This window comes from Taeniopygia guttata, chromosome 1 (genome assembly GCF_048771995.1).
Source record: "Taeniopygia guttata chromosome 1, bTaeGut7.mat, whole genome shotgun sequence".
NCBI lineage: Eukaryota > Metazoa > Chordata > Aves > Passeriformes > Estrildidae > Taeniopygia > Taeniopygia guttata.
Genome location: NC_133024.1, coordinates 75,142,649 through 75,162,211, shown reverse-complemented (window position 1 = coordinate 75,162,211; position 19,563 = coordinate 75,142,649). Strand labels below are relative to the sequence as shown.

General features: G+C 38.3%; 1 protein-coding gene across 3 annotated transcripts in view; it reads left to right on the top strand.

Moving 5' to 3' along the window:
- Positions 1-19,563, top strand: part of ABCC4 (ATP binding cassette subfamily C member 4 (PEL blood group)) — a 136,603-nt gene that overhangs the window by 101,689 nt on the left and 15,351 nt on the right. The window contains exons 26-29 of one of the 3 annotated variants that reach the window (XR_012056768.1): positions 1,179-1,334; positions 5,375-5,464; positions 5,925-6,097; positions 11,772-11,872. Coding sequence is in view for 1 of the 3 variants with exons in the window: in XM_030276133.4 (XP_030131993.4) it covers positions 1,179-1,334; positions 5,375-5,464; positions 5,925-6,097; positions 11,767-11,872 (525 nt within the window). In the remaining 2 variants the exon portion in view is untranslated. Of the gene's footprint in view, positions 1-1,178; positions 1,335-4,642; positions 4,739-5,374; positions 5,465-5,924; positions 6,098-11,766; positions 11,873-19,563 lie in introns of those variants that run through there. The other 2 variants (XM_030276133.4, XR_003961121.4) reach the window with 2 other exon arrangements.

The following is a 19,563-nucleotide window of genomic DNA, read 5'->3' as shown; positions in this document are numbered from 1 at the left end:
TGAATTCCATTTCAGCAGGCATTGCTGCATACATGTGAGTCTCAGGCAGTGGGGAATTGCCCTCTGGTGTCTGTACTTATACTCATGAAGGTTTTAATCTTTCTTCCTCCTTTCTGCACCCCAATCACTTTGCCAAGCCATAATATACATGTTTAATCCTCAGAAATCCTTCCCCATCAAATCAGTATCTTCAACCCATATCGATTTTGTGTTGCACTGCTTTCTCTGAAGTTTTCCAGTGTGCTGATTTTTTTTTTTCGAAATGCAGAGATTAGAACAGAATGCAGGAAATAACAAATTCTGCCAGATCAGATCTGTGTAGAGGGTTATACACATTATTTTCTCTAATACAGTTGATTACTGTACACTGTTTTGTCTAAGAATCCTTTACCTGAATACAACATTTTAAAAAAATTAAAAGAGAAGACATATTTGTTGATCTTAGTGCCTTGTCATTAAAGTTATAAATCCCATGTTTTTCACTGTCTCTTTTTTCTGAAAGCTTTATTTTTTTTTTCACACTGTGTATGTCTTCCAGTTTTTCTTTGGGAACAAAGAGAGCCCTGAATCACTGTGATTTTATTATTTGCTGTTTCTTCTGTTTGAAAAGGAATTTCAGCTTGATGTCATGGCCTTCTAGTTTCAATGCTTGCTGAAGATGTCTGAAGTATGGATACAATTTATAATGGTGCTACTTTAAAGTACTTCACCTTAACCGTAGCTAACCGAAATCAGTCTCAATTATTTAAATTGGTAGTACATTGTTCCCAGAGTGCTTTATGCCTTTTTGGGGTCGAGTAGTAGATGCATGCCTGAAATGATTTGCCTAACATCACCCAGCAAACCAGGTTTAGTATAAAAATTAGCAGCCTTGAATCATATTACTGTATGCATTGAGCCACTTTATCTTGTTTACACAATAAGACACCACACATTAAGGGGAAATCATTCACCTTTGAATATGATCCAAGAAATTGTCATGTATACAAATGTCACCTGAATCCAAACCAATGTAAGGCGAGAGGATTTTTCCTCTTGGAAGAATGTTAATTACGAAGAAGTTTTATTTGGTGCATGTTCTACCATAAATCCTATGATGCTGTAAAAATGTTGCTTGACATATTAATTTATCCTGAAAAGCTCACAGTTTAACTGTACAAGCTTGGCTTGCTCCGTAGGTTGGAATAGTGGGAAGAACCGGAGCTGGGAAAAGCTCTCTGATAGCAGCCCTCTTTCGCTTGGCAGAACCTGAAGGAAGGATTTGGATTGATAAGTACTTGACATCAGAGCTGGGACTCCATGACTTGCGGAAGAAAATTTCAATTATACCTCAAGTAAGAGAGTGACTTGGTTTGCCATGGATGTTTTGACTATGATACTGTCGTGTTTAAAGTGCCTTGCTGGGATATGTTCCCCCTGCACCTCTGTATGCAGTAGATACAGGAACTGTAGCTAGGTGTTATTTTTACTTGAATAAGGTCTTGATTATTTTAAGATAAACAGAATCAATTTTGGGGACGTGAGCATTTTCTTACTAGTTTTGTCGCCTGTCTGTTCCTTTGGAATATCTGTGTGTTAGCTGTATAGTGTCCTCCCATAGTCTAGGGAAAAGCAAAGAAAATCTGGTAAGTATATACCAATCTTCAGCAGTCCTCTGAAGTCACTTGATCCTTTGGCAGCAATCCTGTCCGATCCTTCCTTAGTTAGGGACTTCGAAAAACCACTTTCACCTCTCTAGTCATCCCTGTGCAAGCTGAGTGGTGCTAGATTTAGAAGGAACAAATGTGCTACCTAGAAATTATATCAGCTTTTGCTTTATTTGGAGAAGATTGGACAGGAAAAGACCAGAAGAACAGACTAAAGAGTAGGTCATTACAACCCGTAATGAATAAAACTTGATGAATTTTAGAAGCTGAATGCAAGAAAGGCCACAGTACAGGAAAAAACCCAACAAGGCAGTGCTGGAAACAGCCTGATCTCTCACGCTGAAGTAGAAGAAAGGCTGTTCAAAGCAATCCAGTATGTCACAGGTCTTCTCTCTTAGTCTTACTTTCATGAGACCTTGTATCAGAAGAAGGGTTTTGTGTAACCTTAAAACTAAGAAGGCAAAGTCTGTGCATGTTACAGTTTCATCAGAGCTCTGGTCTCTTCCCTGGGCATTTGCTCTCCAATGAAGAGGGAGGAAAGAGTGAAAACCTTGTATGCTGCAAATGTGAAGTCGTATTTTGGAAAGTAGTTAATCTACGCTGTTCTAGCAGGTAGAGTGAAGAGTAGACTGTAAACAAGAGGAATTTTTTTGCCATGTTAACCATTATTTCTCAAATCTATCTATGTTATAACAGAATCTGTATTTAGAGTTAGTTCTGAATGTGTACTAGTCTGTTGGCAGGGTGGCAGTCAGAGTGTATTACTTTCTTTAAGTTGAGAATCTAATACAAATGGTAATGAGGCTTTTTTTTTTCCTCGAAGAATAGAAGTCAAAAAGAAACAGGTATGCTATTGAAAAAAGAAATTAAAAAATAGGTACTTCCCGAGCAATTGGATCATTGCCTAATGCAGGATTTCTTTTGTTTCTGCATGCTGCAGGCTTTGTTATTGCAATGCATACTGGAACTAGTCATCTTTTGTATGTAAAGAGAACTTTATATGGAATTTAATTCAATTTTTTTTTGTTTATGTGTAGTGTTCCTTTCTCATGAAAGCAGATGATTAGTTCATTCAAGGTCTACAGCTTTTTGAAAGCCTTGCCCATAACTATTGTGGGTGATTTTTTCATTTTGAAGAATTCAGCCAAGTTGAACAAAATAGGATACTGGGACAGGAAAACTGCAGATCATATATAGTTTCTACATGCTGAATGACACAGATGCTCAAAGTGCACTGCATTCAATTATACATCTGAGGTTTTTTCATACACAGCTCTATTGGCATAGTTTTAAAACTGTTTAAATACGGTGGAACTGTATGATTTTTGTCAAATTTATATAAGGTTTGCATCATAGTCAGAAAGGTTTTGAGTGCCCAAAGGCTAGCAGGTAGCTTTTTTTTTTTTTTTCTGTGTGCATGAGGGAAGGCTGTTTCTATTAACAATATACAAAACTATCAAGTGGTGGTACAAAGAAGAAGAGAAAGGAAGGTTTGGAATCAGGTTTCTGCTATGGTAAACTGTATGATAGGCATTGTCTTGTACTGTGCTAATAGTAGTGTCAGTAATAGCAATGTAACATCTCGTAGTTATTTTGCAGCAAATATATTCATAATTATGTGGGCAGCTGAAAAACCAGAGAGAGAGATGCTTATTAGAATTGCAACATAAAACATGCCTAACAGAACCATTCCTAGAGAGTGATGAGGCAAGACTGAAGTTTTCTTGTGTATGAGTTTAAATACCTACCTGGAGAAATAAAAATGTGCTTAGACTTCTAATTGCTTGCTTGGATGGAGCTGTGTAAAGGTTGCGTTTGTAAATCTTTTTATGCAAATGTTGTCTGCCTCTCTGACTGCAAGCATTTTTACAACAATTATTTACAGGTTAGTCTTATTGCTTTCCTCTCATAAACCAAACTGTTTTATATAATAATCTGTGTCAGAAATGGTAATTAAAAAATATCCTTATCTTCTGTTGCAGTGCATGTCTGTTGTTAGAACTTTTATAATAGTTGTGAACACTTTATAGGTTCAGCCTCTTCTTTGCCAACATATAAAAATGGATTGAAAAGGAAAATAAATGTAACAATACCTTCAAAATATGCCAAATGGTGTACTAAGATGTGTGTTGTTAAACAAATTAGTTTCTAGGTGTTTTTGGAGAAAACTGTTTTTTGGCCTGGAAATGTTTTGTGTTGAACCCTTTTGCTCATTCAGCAAGTTTTTAATGACATTGCTATTGCAGCAGATACTTTCAAATAATTGGCATGTTATATCAAGAAATCTGTATCTTCTTTCATATTGCTTACGGCATGTTCTGTCTTTTTAAATTCTTTTATAGCCCTCAGGTGGTTTAGAAATTCAAAGACAATAAAAGGGTTAAGGTCTGTATTCTCTTCTGGTTTGCTGCAGCCCTTTGGAGCTGGACATCACTAGGGTTAGATGGGGAGAAAGTCATGACAGGTTAATCTCAGAGTAAGCTGAGGTTACCCATTGTAAGTTAGATTTTATTTCTTAAGGGGGGAAAGGAAAAAAAAAAAGAATACATTTTGCCTAAAATTTCCTCTGTTTCTTAGGGAAGAAAGGAAGAAAAAAGAATACATTTTGCCTAAAATTTCCTTTATTTCTTAGGGGAGAAAGGAAAAAAAAAAAAATACATTTTGCCTAAAATTTCCCCAATTTAGTGAGTACTGACAACATGATAAATGGTCTCCATTTATGATTAGCACTGTTACAGCTTTTGACTTGTTTTTGTCTTTATGTGTGGTATTAAAATGAGTTTAGCCCTAAAGTCGTGTCAGTGCATGACTCTCAGGTCTGGCAACTCACATTACTGAGTACTGATCTGTTGCTTAAGGAGCTCTGAACCAAAAGTCCTCTTCCCGATCTTAAATACTACATGTTTCAGTGTGATTTGATTTGTGCCAGTTTGATGAGTTATCTGTTATTGCTCTGACTGGGAACTGAAGTAGAACAAAACTTGCTTCGACTACAGGTAAACCCACATTGGTACCTGAATGGGAGAAGGTACTGATATGACTCCCTGGTGTATTTTGAGTGAGAGCTTTGCCCAGCAGTGCTCTAGTTCTAAGTAAGTTTGCTTTGGTGCTGTGGCAGTATAGATGTGTTTAGGTTTTAAATGGTGAAAGCTGTTCCTGCTTAGCCCTGATGGTAAAATGGAAGGGATTTTATGGTATGAAATGAAAAACAAAAAACCAAACACAGAAGGAAAACCAGAAAGGCATTGTAAGCTCTTTGATTCCTCTCTGGTTTATATACTTCAAAAACAGGTTTTCAAAACTGCCCAAAAGTAATTTAGGAATGTGAGCTCATTGACAGTGCTAGTTGTTGGTTTTCATTAACAATACCATGAGGCTAGCAGTTGTTTCATATAAATATATATATATAGCTTGTGGCATCAGAACAGTGGCATGTAAATGCCCGTTTAAGTACCGACATAACTGTGTACAGCAGTTTACACACAGACCTGTCCTGTTTGGTAAATTATTTTCATACAGAGTAGTTGAACACTTGCCTCGCCCTCCCTCCGCCCCATCCCTCTTAAGCATGTAGTTGAAATGTACACCTTTGTGTTTCAAAAATGATAGCTTGTTGTTGGGTATTTCTGTTCTATTGTTGGTATAGGTTATCTGCTATTATCATTAAATTACCTATTGCATTATAAAACCTGTATTTATAATGCAGTGCTGATTTTACTGCGTTTCAGGAGCCTGTTTTATTCACTGGAACTATGAGGAAAAACTTAGATCCTTTCAATGAATACACTGACGAAGAGCTGTGGAACGCCTTGGAAGAGGTGACTTACTAAATCTAATAATGTACATCTGGTATTTAAAATCCACGTAACAATAACATTATGGTGCTTGTGTGTGTTAGGTTTTGGATGTTTTCATCAGGTTTGATAAAGGTATAGCTGTTGATGGAAAAAGGTAGACTATCGTGCATTTGTGTATATGTGTACAGGCATGTATATTGTTATAGAAGTCTTTATGAAAAAATTATCCTTTGGGATGATGCCTTGGTTATATTTTGATTCATATCTTGGTTTTAATGAACATTAATAGATTCTTAACAACGTGCTTTAATGTTTTTAGAATTCTAATAGCTGACACACACTGTAATCCAACTTGGCACTTACTCATTTTGTGTCAGAATATAAAAGACAAACCTTGCATACTTATTGTTGTGTCATCAGACACACAATAGCTGATTTAAAAGAGAGTTACTCATCCTACAATATGTTGATATGTCAACAGGTGCAGCTGAAAGAGGTTGTGGAAGATCTACCCAACAAAATGGAGACACAGCTGGCAGAATCTGGATCTAATTTTAGTGTTGGTCAGAGACAGCTGGTGTGTCTTGCCAGAGCAGTTCTAAAAAAAAATCGTATTCTTATCATTGATGAAGCAACAGCAAATGTGGACCCAAGGTAAAAACAAAATCTGTCATATTAAAATGAATTGGTTTATCTTCTAATACAGTTGTCTCTGTTGTAGAGATGAAACTTAAATGCTTTATATTTCATGTGCTTTGTATTGCTGTTTTAGGTTTTTGATGATACTATAATTCTTGTCTATTCAAAATGGGGCAATTGAGCTTTGGCTGTGGAGCAGATGATAAAAACTAAGCACTCAAAAGATCCCTAGTTTCAGTGCATTCCATAGAGTAGGGAAATTAATATTCAAGGTTTATTTGTCCTGCAGCCATAGATTAGAAGACAAGAATGTTCTTGAAAATGCTTCTCTGTAACATCAGAATAGCCAGGAAACAAGTTGAGTTCTGTTCTGGAAGAAATGTTTGTTGGAAATAAATAAATACAAAAGATTTAATTCATCTCATTCCCAAAACCCCCTAAAACTAGAAAGGTGAAATATGTAAGTAAGACCAGATACTTCTGGTTGTCAGATGCTGTCCTTTCAGATGGCTCAGATGCTGGTGTGGTAAGTTAGAGGTAAAGTAGGGGCAAGGGCAGAAGGTAAGCTGCCCTAAAAATCACAGGAATTGCAAAGCAGATTTTGAGATGTTTAAGTCTACAGAATGGACTCACTTATTCATTATTCTGTCTTGTATAACTCAGGCCAGTAGAACTTTCCTGAATTCATTTCTGTTTGAACTAGAGTGTACTTCTGGAAGAACATCCAACCTCAATAGCTAAAAAAATTCAATGACAACCCTGTTAAATTGTTCCAATAGCTGAGTACCCCCACTGTTAATTTTTGAAACATTTGAAGCACTGGTGGAAATATTTTGGAAACAATACTGCAAACGTACTGCATCAATTAGTCTGAGCTGAATATATAGTTCCAACAAACTATGGCTTGAGGCAGAACTCAAAGTCCAAAGAGGACAATACACAGCAAGTCCCTCAAACAGATGCATTAAGGATTTTGTATGTCATCTGGGTGTGACTCATTTTTCTAACATCTTCTTAGGGGAGAAGTGGTGCCACTGGTGTAGCTTTACAGTTCAGCTGACAGTGTATTTCTAAAACCTGTGGAGAAGTACATTCCCTTCCCAGAGGTTCTCATTTTTCTTTTTTTTTTTCCTCTTTTTTTACTCTTAGTTTATTTTTGGCTGAGCTCTGATAGATTAACTGTGATTAATCATAGGTGTGGAAATTTAATACTATCTTACTCATCCTCCCTATTTTGGCATCCCACATGTGTGTTCTCAACTTGCACTATCCATTTAATTGATCTGGATTAATGTGTGCTGCAATATATATTATAATAAGGTAAATGTTTGTTTGTATCAACTCTAGGCATAACAATACAAATAATAACTTGGAACTTCTTTGAATTCAGTTTGCATTACAGTCATTATTACCTTTTCCTTAATGTGTTGGTATAACTAGAGCCAAGTATTTTTAGCTGTGCAATCTGATAGGAAATGCTGATGTGGGTTGCTTAACTGAGCAGTTAGGCAGGCATTTTTGGTGTGTAAGGAAAACCTCCTCCTCTTCTGATGCACAACCCCCGTACCTGGCACCCTTGTCTCTCACCTGATGGCAAGCACACATCGTATTGAGTACCTGAGATGGAAGACCATGGTGAGCTGCTGCCAGCTCTGGGGAGACTTCTCTTTTTTTGTTTGTTTGTTTTTCTGGCCCTTGATCTCTCTACCTCGGCAGCCTCAACTGCTGTTGCCATCATGTCCCTTCTGCAATTCAACCTGTGTTGGACAATACTCTTTTTCATTTCCCACAAACCTGGAAGCAGGTGTGAGAAGACAGGGGTTAGGGGTGGCAGGAAGGTGCGGTGACATGAGGCAGTGGATGCAGTGTGGTGGGCACTGTACCTTCCCATGGGGACTAAGGGGGCTCCCCACCACATCTCAGCTCAGCTAGGCCATTCTTACCTACCTAGGTGAAGGGAAGGAATTTGGAGTTCATGTTCCTTCCTCCTCATGTGTTCTGGCTCACATATTTACCCTTATTTACCTCCTTGTTCCTCATAGATGCCACTTGCTCTGCATGTGGCAGAGGTGTGAATACTTTTTGGGGGGAGGAGGAGCTTGCCATAAAGAAGGTTGCCCTAAATCAGACTACCTGCGTGATTTATGTGATGACTGACAAATTTAATTTGATTTTATTTTCTTGGTCCATTCTCACTCCAAAGAATAGAGTCCGGTTTTAAAGCAGTTGAACTGTTCTGGAAAATCGTGTGAAATCTGTAGCAGAAGAGCTGAAAATCTTCATGGAGTTGCTTTGATGATAAACAGAAACAAAATCATTAGTAAATGAGACTTTTGAAAAATACTGAGTTTGTTTTAATTGTATTAACTCGTATTTTTGCTTATACAGAGCAAAACTTTTGGCGAGAAAACCGCTTCCATCTTTTTACATTGGTTGTTGATTGAGTCTGGTAAAACCAGCCATTGCACATAGTTCAGTTCATTAGCCATCTTAAACTTGTCAGGTTTTACCTCTTATTACATCTAACTGCTATTTAATAATTTCTCTTTCTGAGAAATTATCTAAACCTCTCAGGAACTGTGTAGTGTGAGATATGCTTTCAGGACAATCCCAGGAGGACATTAGACAGAAGATAACGACTTACCCAGTTTTCCTTCAGCTGCTTGGTTGCTTCACATTCAGATCATATTTATTCTTCCTCTTCAGATAGTTTTCTTTTTACAGCAAACTAATTCAGGTTATGCCAGATATTGGGTTGCTGGGAAACTTGGTGTTAGATCCTCAACCTGTGGTGCCTGTGGGACAGCTATACCACCATTCTGTGCTTTCTTATTGTATTGTTCCTTGCAGTAGGGAGTGTCGTGGTTCCCATTTTTGTATAATCAGATTGAGTTTTTATCATCCAGCAGCCCTGGTTTTGGTATTCAGGTTGCATCTTTGATTTTTAATGTACCTGAAAGATGATGGGGTTCGATCTGTTGAACTGGGTGATGAAATCACTTCGCACTTGCGGAAACACTTGCTCAGTATGGGTAGACATCACTAAGAGTCCATTTATGCCCTGAAAAAGGGACAGAAATGATGCTTCCTTTGGTAGGTCTAACTCTAGCTCTAACTGGTATGTGATACAGTCTCTACATTCTGTCAGTGCATAATTCTGTGTACAGATGCTTTTCTTGATCTTTTTAGATTTTCTTGCTTTTCCTAGCTTCTTCCTGAGCTTCTCCTGGAGGTTACTGGTGGTGCTTCTGCCTGCTGTCCCAAAAACTGTGCTCCAAGATCTACCATGAACCTTGGAGAGGATCTAGCCAAGTGTCAGTCAGCAGTCACGTCTGAATGAGATCTTGTACTGTGATATTTAAAGACAGAGCTATTAAGTCTGTTCCTGATTACTCTGAAGTCTCATTTTAGAACATTTGTCACGCCCACAATATGGACAGCAGTTTCTTGTTAGTGATAAGCTTGTGTTCAAGAAATACCTGTTTAAGATAATAGTTTGATAGTATCTCTCTAAGAATGAGAGGCTTTTTTCTTGTAAATGTAGGAAGAGGTAGTGCTATAAAGAAGACATGTAATAAAAGAAGATAATATAAATTAATGCAGAGGACAGGGATATTCAAGGCTGAGGCATTCTCCGAAACCAGTAGGAATAACTTCAGTTATAAATAACTTTAAGCCCTTTGTAAAGTTGTTCTCCAAGTTCCTGAGTCATATATGATTCTTGTGTTCTGTAGTAGCTTTGCAGAAAATTTCACCTTGAGCTTGATGGTAAGGGAAGAAAAAGGCTTTCTTTACACAATTCTAGGGAGTATTTAATACTGAATATTTTCTGTTTTGCTATTTCAGCCATTGCAGAGAACACATCTTGCTGTCTTTATAAGACTCTTCCATAGTGAGTGTTTTCATGGATGTCCCTGGTTTTTTGTTGTTTTTTTTTTTTTTTTCTTTTTGGAGGTAAGAGAAGTCAGGTTATTGAGGCGTTGCTGAGAAGAGAGCAAATATATGCATTAGCACTGGGGTGAAAGGACTGGTATAGCTGTGATGTGGAACATGATGAACAACTTCCTTTTCTTAAGGAGATAACACAGAACTAAAGAGCCTGACCCTGTCCTGACTTCTCCTCTTGTCTCTTTTCCTGATTGCTTACTGGCCTTTGTTCAAAAGGAGTTGAGGAACACCTGCTTCCCACTTTGTTTTTGAGCTTCTTTTAGGAAGTAGGAGGAGAAGGACCAAGCCTCTCAGACTATGGTCCAGATCTCGGTTCTCTTAAGCTCATGAGAGAACTTAAATATTTCTGTCCCTAGATGAAGGTAACAGTTAGGATGCATGGAATTCTTACTTAACTGTTTATGTCTTCCTTCTCTCTGATGATTCTTCCTGTCATCAGCAAGGATCTGTCTTCTCCTTTGTCATGCTGATTGCTTCAGCTTAGCTTGTAGCAGAAGCTATGTTCATCCTTCAGAGCATGAACTCATACTTTCTACTGTGGAAACATAATAGTTATTTCATTCCTTTAAGTCATCCTGTTCTTCCAAAGTTGTCTGTCCACTTCTTATTGCTGGTGCATCCTGGCATGATGGCATCAGAACAAATCTCTTTGTGTAATTCATGAAGTGATACCAGATACTCATCATGTGCAAACAGATTCATTGTGGAGTACTACTTCTGTCTAAAAAAATATTACTTAATCATAGAAAGATAGGTTTTGTGAATCTTTTATGTATTTTATTTTATTTTATTTTATTTTATTTTATTTTATTTTATTTTATTTTATTTTATTTTATTTTATTTTATTTTATTTTATTTTCCCATTACTTCTAAAAATTTGAAGAATTAAGGCTTTGCAAGCAACTGATTGCAGCCAACGTGTCTGCCTATATATTCTAGTGTATTCAGATATCTCCTTTGTCTTTTTTTTAACCTAATCTGCACATTTTATTATTCTCCAGTCATCATATATACAAAAGAACAAATTCATGTTTTAATAGAAATCCTGAAAATGAGGCCCATGCCTTCAATGCCTGACTTCTTGGCTGGAGCTTCCTTGGTTCAACTTATGCCAGTATATTTTGAGTTATTTGTGTCATCCTTCTGTCTTTGATAAGAACTTTGGTTTCTGTTCCTTTTTCTCCATTGTTGCCATTTGTCTTTTAGGGTTTTTTTGAAGTCTGGTGGGCAATATTTGAGTATTCACAAGGCCTGGCTGGTGGGACCCAAGGCTACCTGTGCAGTGCGGGCTGTCAGGTGCCTCTAGAGGGCATTCATCACTGGATGGCTGCCTAAGCCAGGTTCTTGGGTTCACCTTCCAGCTATGCCTCTTTCCTTTCACTGGCTTAAGAGGGGACTGCAGACATCTCCACGTATAAGCCTGACTGGTGACCTCTGTTAGGTGGTGTCAATGCTTCTCTTCTACAGTTAATTACTTCAGTAAACTCCATTTCCATGAGTATTGCCCATCTTTCTCCTTACTGCTTGTTTGTATGGCTAAAGAACATTCTAGTGTCTATGTTTCATTATACGCCTCCAAGTCATCTGGTATAACAAGAGGAAGAAGCGCTGTAATAATTTTAGAAGCATATTTCCTTCTATCCAGTCATGTTTGATGAAGTCATAAAACCTGCTTGCCATTCGGTTATCCGTGCAAACATCTTATTTTTGTCTGCATTGTTCTTGCTCTGTTTCAGAACAGATGAGTTCATTCAAAAGACGATCCGTGAAACCTTTGCTCACTGCACAGTGCTGACCATTGCACACCGCTTGAACACCATTATTGACAGTGATAGGATTATGGTAAGACAGTTAACTGCTTCACTTTTTTTTTTCTTTCCTGAAGAATAATGTTACTGACTTTTTTAATTTTGATCCAGAAGTGGGTAGGAGTGTAAGTCATGTGTTAGGCTTATCCAAGTTAACCTCATAATCCTAGCTACTGTAACTCATAAAACTGTAGATGTAATGACCTGGAAAGAATTCTTGCTTTCTCTGGCCTTGTGCTTTCCATCCCGCAAGGCACAAACCCACTGTAGGTGAGGTGCAGCAGAAGACCTGAGCAAATAAGCTCTGCCAATACTGGGAGCCTGTGAAGTCACACACATGAGGTTCTAGACAGTCAGCTGGGTTCAGTCAGGGGTATTAATGCAGTCTCGGTGGGTCCAGGGAGGCAGTGACAATAGTTGGTGTGGGGTGTGTGAGTAGGAGGTGGGAGGTGGAGCTTCTGGGACAGGAGGCATGGAGGTAAGGAGACAGCATCTGCCCTGGGGCAAAGGTACTGATGGGAGAAGTAGCACTAGACTGGTGAGGTAATGAACATGGCCAGCCTTCCAAAGCAAGGTTCAAACAGAGAAGATGGAGCACTACCAATGCAGCAGCCTCTGCCTCTGTCTTTGCTCCCAATATATGAATATTACACTGTATCTACCACCTTGTCTGCCCCACAGTACATTGCACATGCATAGACATTAGGAAATACTTGCTCATTATTTTCATAAAGGCAGTGGTGTTCCCTGGGCTCTCAGAAAGTCCACCTGGTTTGTATCCGTGACATAATGTGCAGCCTGCAGTTTTACAATTTCCTGCAACAAGAACACAAGCCCTTTGCAAACATCTTCTTCACAGCTGGTTAATGAAATAACTGGCATAGAGGGCAAACTGTGTTCCTGATTTAACTGGGCTTCAAGCAGAAATTAACCTTCAACTCTTGGTGGTAACCTTAAAAAATACCTCTCAACTTTTGTCTTAGGAAAGTGAAACATGATAATTCTTTCCATGTTTTTTTTTTTTTTTTTACTGGATACTCAAAGCATTTTAAAATCTTTGAGTACAGTGGTTTTCTGAAGTACACAAAATTAAACAATTCCATCTGCTGAGGTGAGTGGTGTTCTGAGGGATAGAATAGATTGTGAGCTCAGTGATTATAGTTTACTTAAAAAGAGAGAAACCAGCAGAACGGCCATAAGTAGTCATGTAATTGCAAGCATTTAACGTATAATAAATAAATATTTTCTTCTGTGGTGAATACCTCCCCACAGGTCTAATGGATATGTTGGTGTTTTCTACAACTGAAATGAACAAAAGATTTGGAGGAAACAACTGTGACCTAATTAATAGCTCTGTGTGTTTGTTAGCTGTCCAAAGGGATTTCTGTGGGTTTTGGTTCATTAACTACCATTAACATGTTAGGCATGGAATACTCTTTTCACAAAGATGTTTTCCTAGTTTTACCTTTAATGTCATGATGTTGCAATGAAAACTAAATGTTTTACTTACTTTTTTTACCAAAAATTGTTGGAACAAAGCATAAAAATTGCCCTTTTCCTCAAACTACTCAGGATAATTGCCAACTACGTAGCTACTCTATTGCATTTTAAATGTCCATACATTATTCTTACCCTTATGTTGTTTCAGTTTAGTCACTATTAAGATTTCTAGTTTCCTAATTGTCTAATAGTCTTTAATGCTTTTGACCTCTTTAGAGTATTAAGAAAGAGATTTGCAAGATGTATCTTTGAGTTCTGCAGTCAGTAGTAACTTCTAAATATTCTTCATTTTTTTGCATTGCTCCATTTTGGTCTTACAGATTTCTGTAAACTGACAGAGGGAGGAGGGTGAGAAGCCAGATTTAAAAAAAAGGAGGAAACTGACGTGTAACTTCGTAACAATCCCGTTTTCTTGACATCCTTGCTCAGTTATTGATTCTGCTTAGGGGCAAATCAGAATTATCATCTCATATATAAAATTATGAGAGTTATGGCAGGTGTGCTTCTGTTACATTTAATTACTTGGTTTACTCAGGCATGTAACTCCTAGTAGGAATAAAGCAGAATTTTGGAAGAAAAACATGTTAAAAATGCCAAGAATAAGAATATTCTTCTAGAAGACTAACTATTCATTAATAAGGGCTATTAATAAAATCAGCATTAATGGAAAATTAATTATTTACTTCAATATCACAAAAATTGAGAAGACTTAGCTAAAGAAAGCTTTTAGTGTGTTCTGTAATTTGCTTAGTCAGTGGTATGTTTTAGTAATTCACAAATTTAAGTTGATGCAGATTCTTTTTCAAGAGGCAGAAATGCACGAAGAAAATACCTGCTATTATTAAAAATCCTGGTTTGTTTCTCCTTTAATTGAGACCTTTAGGTACAATAATGCTTTATTTATAAGCCATCCCAAATCTCTGTTGTTTGCTATCATGATAAATTTTTTAGAAAATGAAGGAAGAACTAAGATAGAACCTGGCAGTCAAAGTATTAACAATTGTCTTTGGAAAATAAGTTATTTTTCAAACAAATTTTGGGCAAACTTGTATAGCTCTCTTAAATCAATCACGAATATTCAAGCCCACCGCTGAACAAGTGGACCTAAGGCTTTCCTTCCTTCCCATTGAGTGAGATTGAAAGGAATTTCCTGCTCCAAGCAGGGTCAGCAATCAGGTTGCTCAGGACTTTTTCCATTTGAGTCTTGAAAACTTTGAGAAATGGAGATTCCACACTCTCCAGGCCACCTGCTCCAATGCTTAATTATCTGCCATTAAATATTTTTTCTCCTTATATCCAGTGAAAGCCTTTCTTCCTTTATGGCAATTGTTTCTTGTTTTCCCGCTGTGTATCTCACTAAAGAGCCTTCTGTCTTCTCAGGAACTTCTTTGTAGATATGGGAAGGTTGCTCTTAAGTCCCCTGGAGCCATCAGTTCTCCAGGGTGAACATGCCCTGCTCCATCAGCCTCTCCTCATAAGTGCTCCAGTTCACTGACCACCCTGGTAACCCTATTTCAAGCTTGCTTAAATTTACCTTGCTTTTTCTTGTACTTGGGGGTCAAAATTGGTCATCATGTCTTGAGTGTGTTGGCTGCAGCCTCCAGCTTAGCATTGTCTATCATTGTCTATGATGTCTTTGATTTAATTCCATTTGATTACTAGCTAAAGCAGAACTTTCCAAAATGAAACTGTTCGCCTTTAGGATTAATCCAGACATTAAAAAAAAGTAAATTAAAACAGAAAATAATTTTGAGAAAGTCATGAGAAAATGTCAAGTTGGATGAGTATGGAAATAGGAACTGAACGTGAACTGTTGCATGTCTGCTCACACCCGTCGTAATAACCGGTTCTATTTTAGAAGAGAAGAAAAGCCTACTCAAGGAGGGGAAAAAAGGAAGAACAGAATATATTTTATACAACTGTAGACAAATCTGGCCTCAGGAGTTGTTTTAATTCTCGTTTGTTCCATTCCCAAAACCATACCTCTGCTTTCATAATCCAGGTCACGCCTTAAGAGTATTTCCATTATATCTTTCTTAGTGATAAACACATTTTATCAGAACTTCAAACACTTGAAATCATTGAGGGAAGAGCTGTATTGTGTAACGTGATACTCTCTAACCCAATCTCCTCAGTGAGTAATACTACATTGCACTTGCATAGGACCTTTCATCTGGAAATTGTAACGCTCTTTATAAACATTAATTAATTAAACTTCAAACACCTGGGTGAGATAGGGAAGTATCCATACAATCTTTGGAACCAAAGTTGGAAAGACTTGTTAAGTCAGCCCATCAAATAATACTACCATAAAATTATAATCCGGCGGTTTTCAAGCTCCTTTTTTTTTCCTCCCTCTGTGCTGCTCTAGCATCTAATAGGACACTTTCTCATTCCTTTTCCTTCATTACTTTGAGAAGCCAAGTTGTAACTCTTCCCATCAGGTGCTAGCAGTACGCGTTTTAGCTCTTTGGCACAGGTAGGCACTCTGCTGCCTGGCAGAAGGGGAGAGTAGGATGAAAGCTGCAGTTACCTCTTCTGTAATGGCAAATGCTGGCAGAAGCTCAGCTCAGGCTTGCTTCACTGGTCCTTCATTCCCTGTAGCTTGCCCACCACCTCAACAGCTGATTCCCTGTCCCTTCCTTACCATAGAGGGCAAAGGCCTTTTATGTAAACTACATCTGAAGCTTATGGCAGCCAGTGGGCACCACTCCTAAGACTTACAGGGGGATCTTATAAAATCCCTGTCACCCCTCCCCCTCCTCTCTGCTTCCTTCTCTAGGTTGAGAAATGCTTTTTAGAAACTCTGTTTTTACAGAGGGAAAAACAGAAGCACACAGAAATTGAGGCTCACCCAGGGACATAGTGGTTCAGCAGCAAATAAAGTATATGCATCTGGCAAGAACCTGATGGAGTTGTTTGCTGTATATACTATGCTGTGGCCTCTCCAGAGGAAAGCCACAGAGTCAAAACTTGTGCATTTTTCAATGATGAGGATGTTTCTCCAGAGAGTTTTCATATCAATGCAATACTTCTTTGAAATGGAAACTCTTTATGCAAGCAGAACTTGATCTAGTAATTAAAAACTGTCATTCAAATAGGAAGTTTTTGATGAGAGAATCATGGGAAGAGATTTGATTTATTTATGGGAAAACCTGTTGTGGTTACATTCTGAAATGACTTATATTCACGGTAACAATACAATGCACTTCACAGCCAGACCTGAGTTGGTTTTCTTTTGGTCAATAGAAAATGACTTCCCACGTCTTTCCGGTATGCCTCCCTCATTCATTATTCTCATTTTTCTGATGTTGTGTTTGCCATGGTGGAACATCTGGGCCTCATAAATCAGGAACTGTATTTCCTGTGCTGTAGATGTCTAACTTCAGCAGAGCAATCAGTCCACCAAGAGTAAGTATAAACATCTTGGAATCAAAGAGAGAGAGAGAGAGAGATCCAGGCTGTGTGGTGAAAAGGCCATCCATCTACAGCTATATAGAAAATGCTGTGCAGCAGACAAGGTCTGAGCACTTGTCTCTCTCTGGAGTTCCAATATCTGACCTGGTATTGCATATTAATATCCTTCATCCATCCAGGTGGAAAAGAGGCAGTGGTGATAGACATCTAAGTGAACATGGTGGTGATGGCCATACTGCCCTTCCTTACCATGGGGATGACAGCATTCTTCCAGGAAGCGCAGAAGAAATCTGTGCTTTATCTAAAGAGGCCTGGATGCAATGCTCCCCATTCCCAGAAAAGTGTCGTGCCCTCTGTGTACCCAGGGCAGCCAGGTTAAGCCGTTCCTTTTGAAGAGTTGCATTGCTAGAAGTGCAAGAGTCATCAAAGGATAGCAAGAGGGAGTCTGAATCTGCAGCCCAGTGAGAGGCAGAGCTCTTGTAGCAGTGGGGAAGCCCCATCTGTCCTACTGATACCTTCATGTGAGCTTTCACTGCAGTGGCCCAGCTTCAGATGGAGATGTGGAGAACGCAGGAAAGTAGTGGTGGTACACTTAAATTAGTAGTACTGAGTCAGAAAAGCTATGGTCTGTTGACTCTTCTTTAGGTGGCTTTCCTGTCCACTTATTTAAATATCACTGCTGGAAAATGAATGTGTTTTACAGCAAATCTCGACATTCTGTTTAGGGGTTGTTATGTTAAGTCACAAGACACAGAACATGCAATCCTGGCTGTAGAACAGTTCTTTTTGAAAGCTGTGTCCCACCATTGGTGTTGACTCTCTGTTCTTCAGTGTGTCCATGCCAAAGTGTTTTCTTTCTGGAAGGCTGGCTGCTGTCAGACACTGGCCCTCAAGTGCTTGGGATGTCTAAGAGAGGTCAAGCGATGAGACCATAAATATTCCTGGAGCCTCAGATGATAGAATATGAAAATTTATGGGAAAAAAATACCAATTTTATACTTCCAACCTTTTACTAGTCCAGTATCTGGAGTGTCTTGAAATATTATTGGATATTATGCTTGGGCTATTGAAATCTGTTCTGTTAAAGAATGTAAAAGGAGCTTAATGGATTATAGTAGCTAGAACGGATGCCAAATTTTTGCAACTAAGCATCTAATTCTTCATAAAAATCTTAAAGTACCTTGTGGGTCTGAATCCAGTAATCCGCAGTAAATTTGTTACATTCATTCTGGTGCACCTGCTGTCATTATTCAAAAGGAACAAACACTAATAAAGGTCCTTTTTTGACTCAGCCACTGTCTTGAAAATATGGACTAAAGAATTTAGAACTAAATTCATTCTTGTTTTTATTCAACCTAAGAAAATCCCCACTGAGTTCTGGGACCAAAGTCTCTTGAATAAGGAAATGTGAAGACAAAAATATGAAGGATACTCACAGAAGGGAACCTGCATGGAGAGCAGAGGGCCTGGAAACCATTAGATTTCTCCTTTCTTTTGTTAACTCAAGACTTCCAGACTTTCTGTAAGAGCTGAGCATTTGGCAAATGATTTTTCAGAAATGGTCAGTTTTATTTTGATTTCTGAACAAAGACTGTTTCCACTGTTCCCAAATCTTCTGCAACAGGGTTAATGTTTACCAAACCAGAAGAGAAAACAAGATCCTTCAATTTTCTTTCTTGGAATTTATTGAATTCCACAAATATCAGCAGTGAAGACATTGCTTCCAAAACTGAGTAGTACACACATCTTTATCATTAAGATTGGTGTTTAGGCCAGGTTTCACGTAAGATACTGAGCTATGTATGCCATGGTCCTGTATCAGAGTGAGTCTTGTCAGCTGAAATGAAGTGTCTGTGACAGTTGTGAATGTCACATCTGGCCTATCTGCCTCTAAAATCAATTCGAAATCCCAAAGAACTTGAAAATGTGCTAGAGTTCTTGATTCTCTTTGCCAGTTTTAAGCCACACTTCTCTTAAAACATTGGCATCTTTAGTTCTTATAAGCTGCTCCCATTTCAAGAGGGCTGCCTAACAAGATTCTTCTTTTGCCTGAATAAAATAGTAATTATTGAGGTAGTACTTAAGCTGGAAGCATTCAAACAAAGAATTTGAATTTGAATTTCTGCAGGAAGTGAAGCCAATGTTTGGTGAACTTTGATCTTTCATTCTGTCAGACATTTGTGTGAATGAGTTTCCATCAGTGTAAGAACATAGTGGTCGTACCATGTTGCTTTACAGACAATGGTATGAAATCTAGACTGTATTAGAAATACTAATACATCTTTAGAGAATGTTTTTTGCTTGCTCAGAAATACTGTATTACTGTCTAAAAGCAAATTAGCACAGGTCAGTTAGCGGGTGGCTGATACCCTGAGCAGAGAGTTTCTGATAAGGTGAAACTCTGTTCATGGCAGCTGAGCCTCAAGTTCGTTGTCATCAGAAACCAATAAAACCAGGAGACATGCTCAGTCATCTGCAACAATATTCCTTAACCTCTTGAAAAGTATAATATCCTGTTATGTCATCTACCTTTCTAAGACCCTCAAAAGCCTTTTTAAAGAGTGGGATTTTTCAAACTTAAGTATATCTCATATCACTTAAGGGCTACATTTGAGCCATTCTGCAATCCAGGTTGAGAAATGTGGCTTTGCAGTGATGGAAGTAGTCACTGCTGATTGACTAAGGGAGAGCTTTGTCAGCACGTACGTGTTTTTGTCAGCTACTGGTAAGCACTGGCATGAGGCCCCTTCATACCCTCTGAAGCAAGGGTTGAACTTATGTGGCAGCACATTTCTCTCTCCCTCAGGA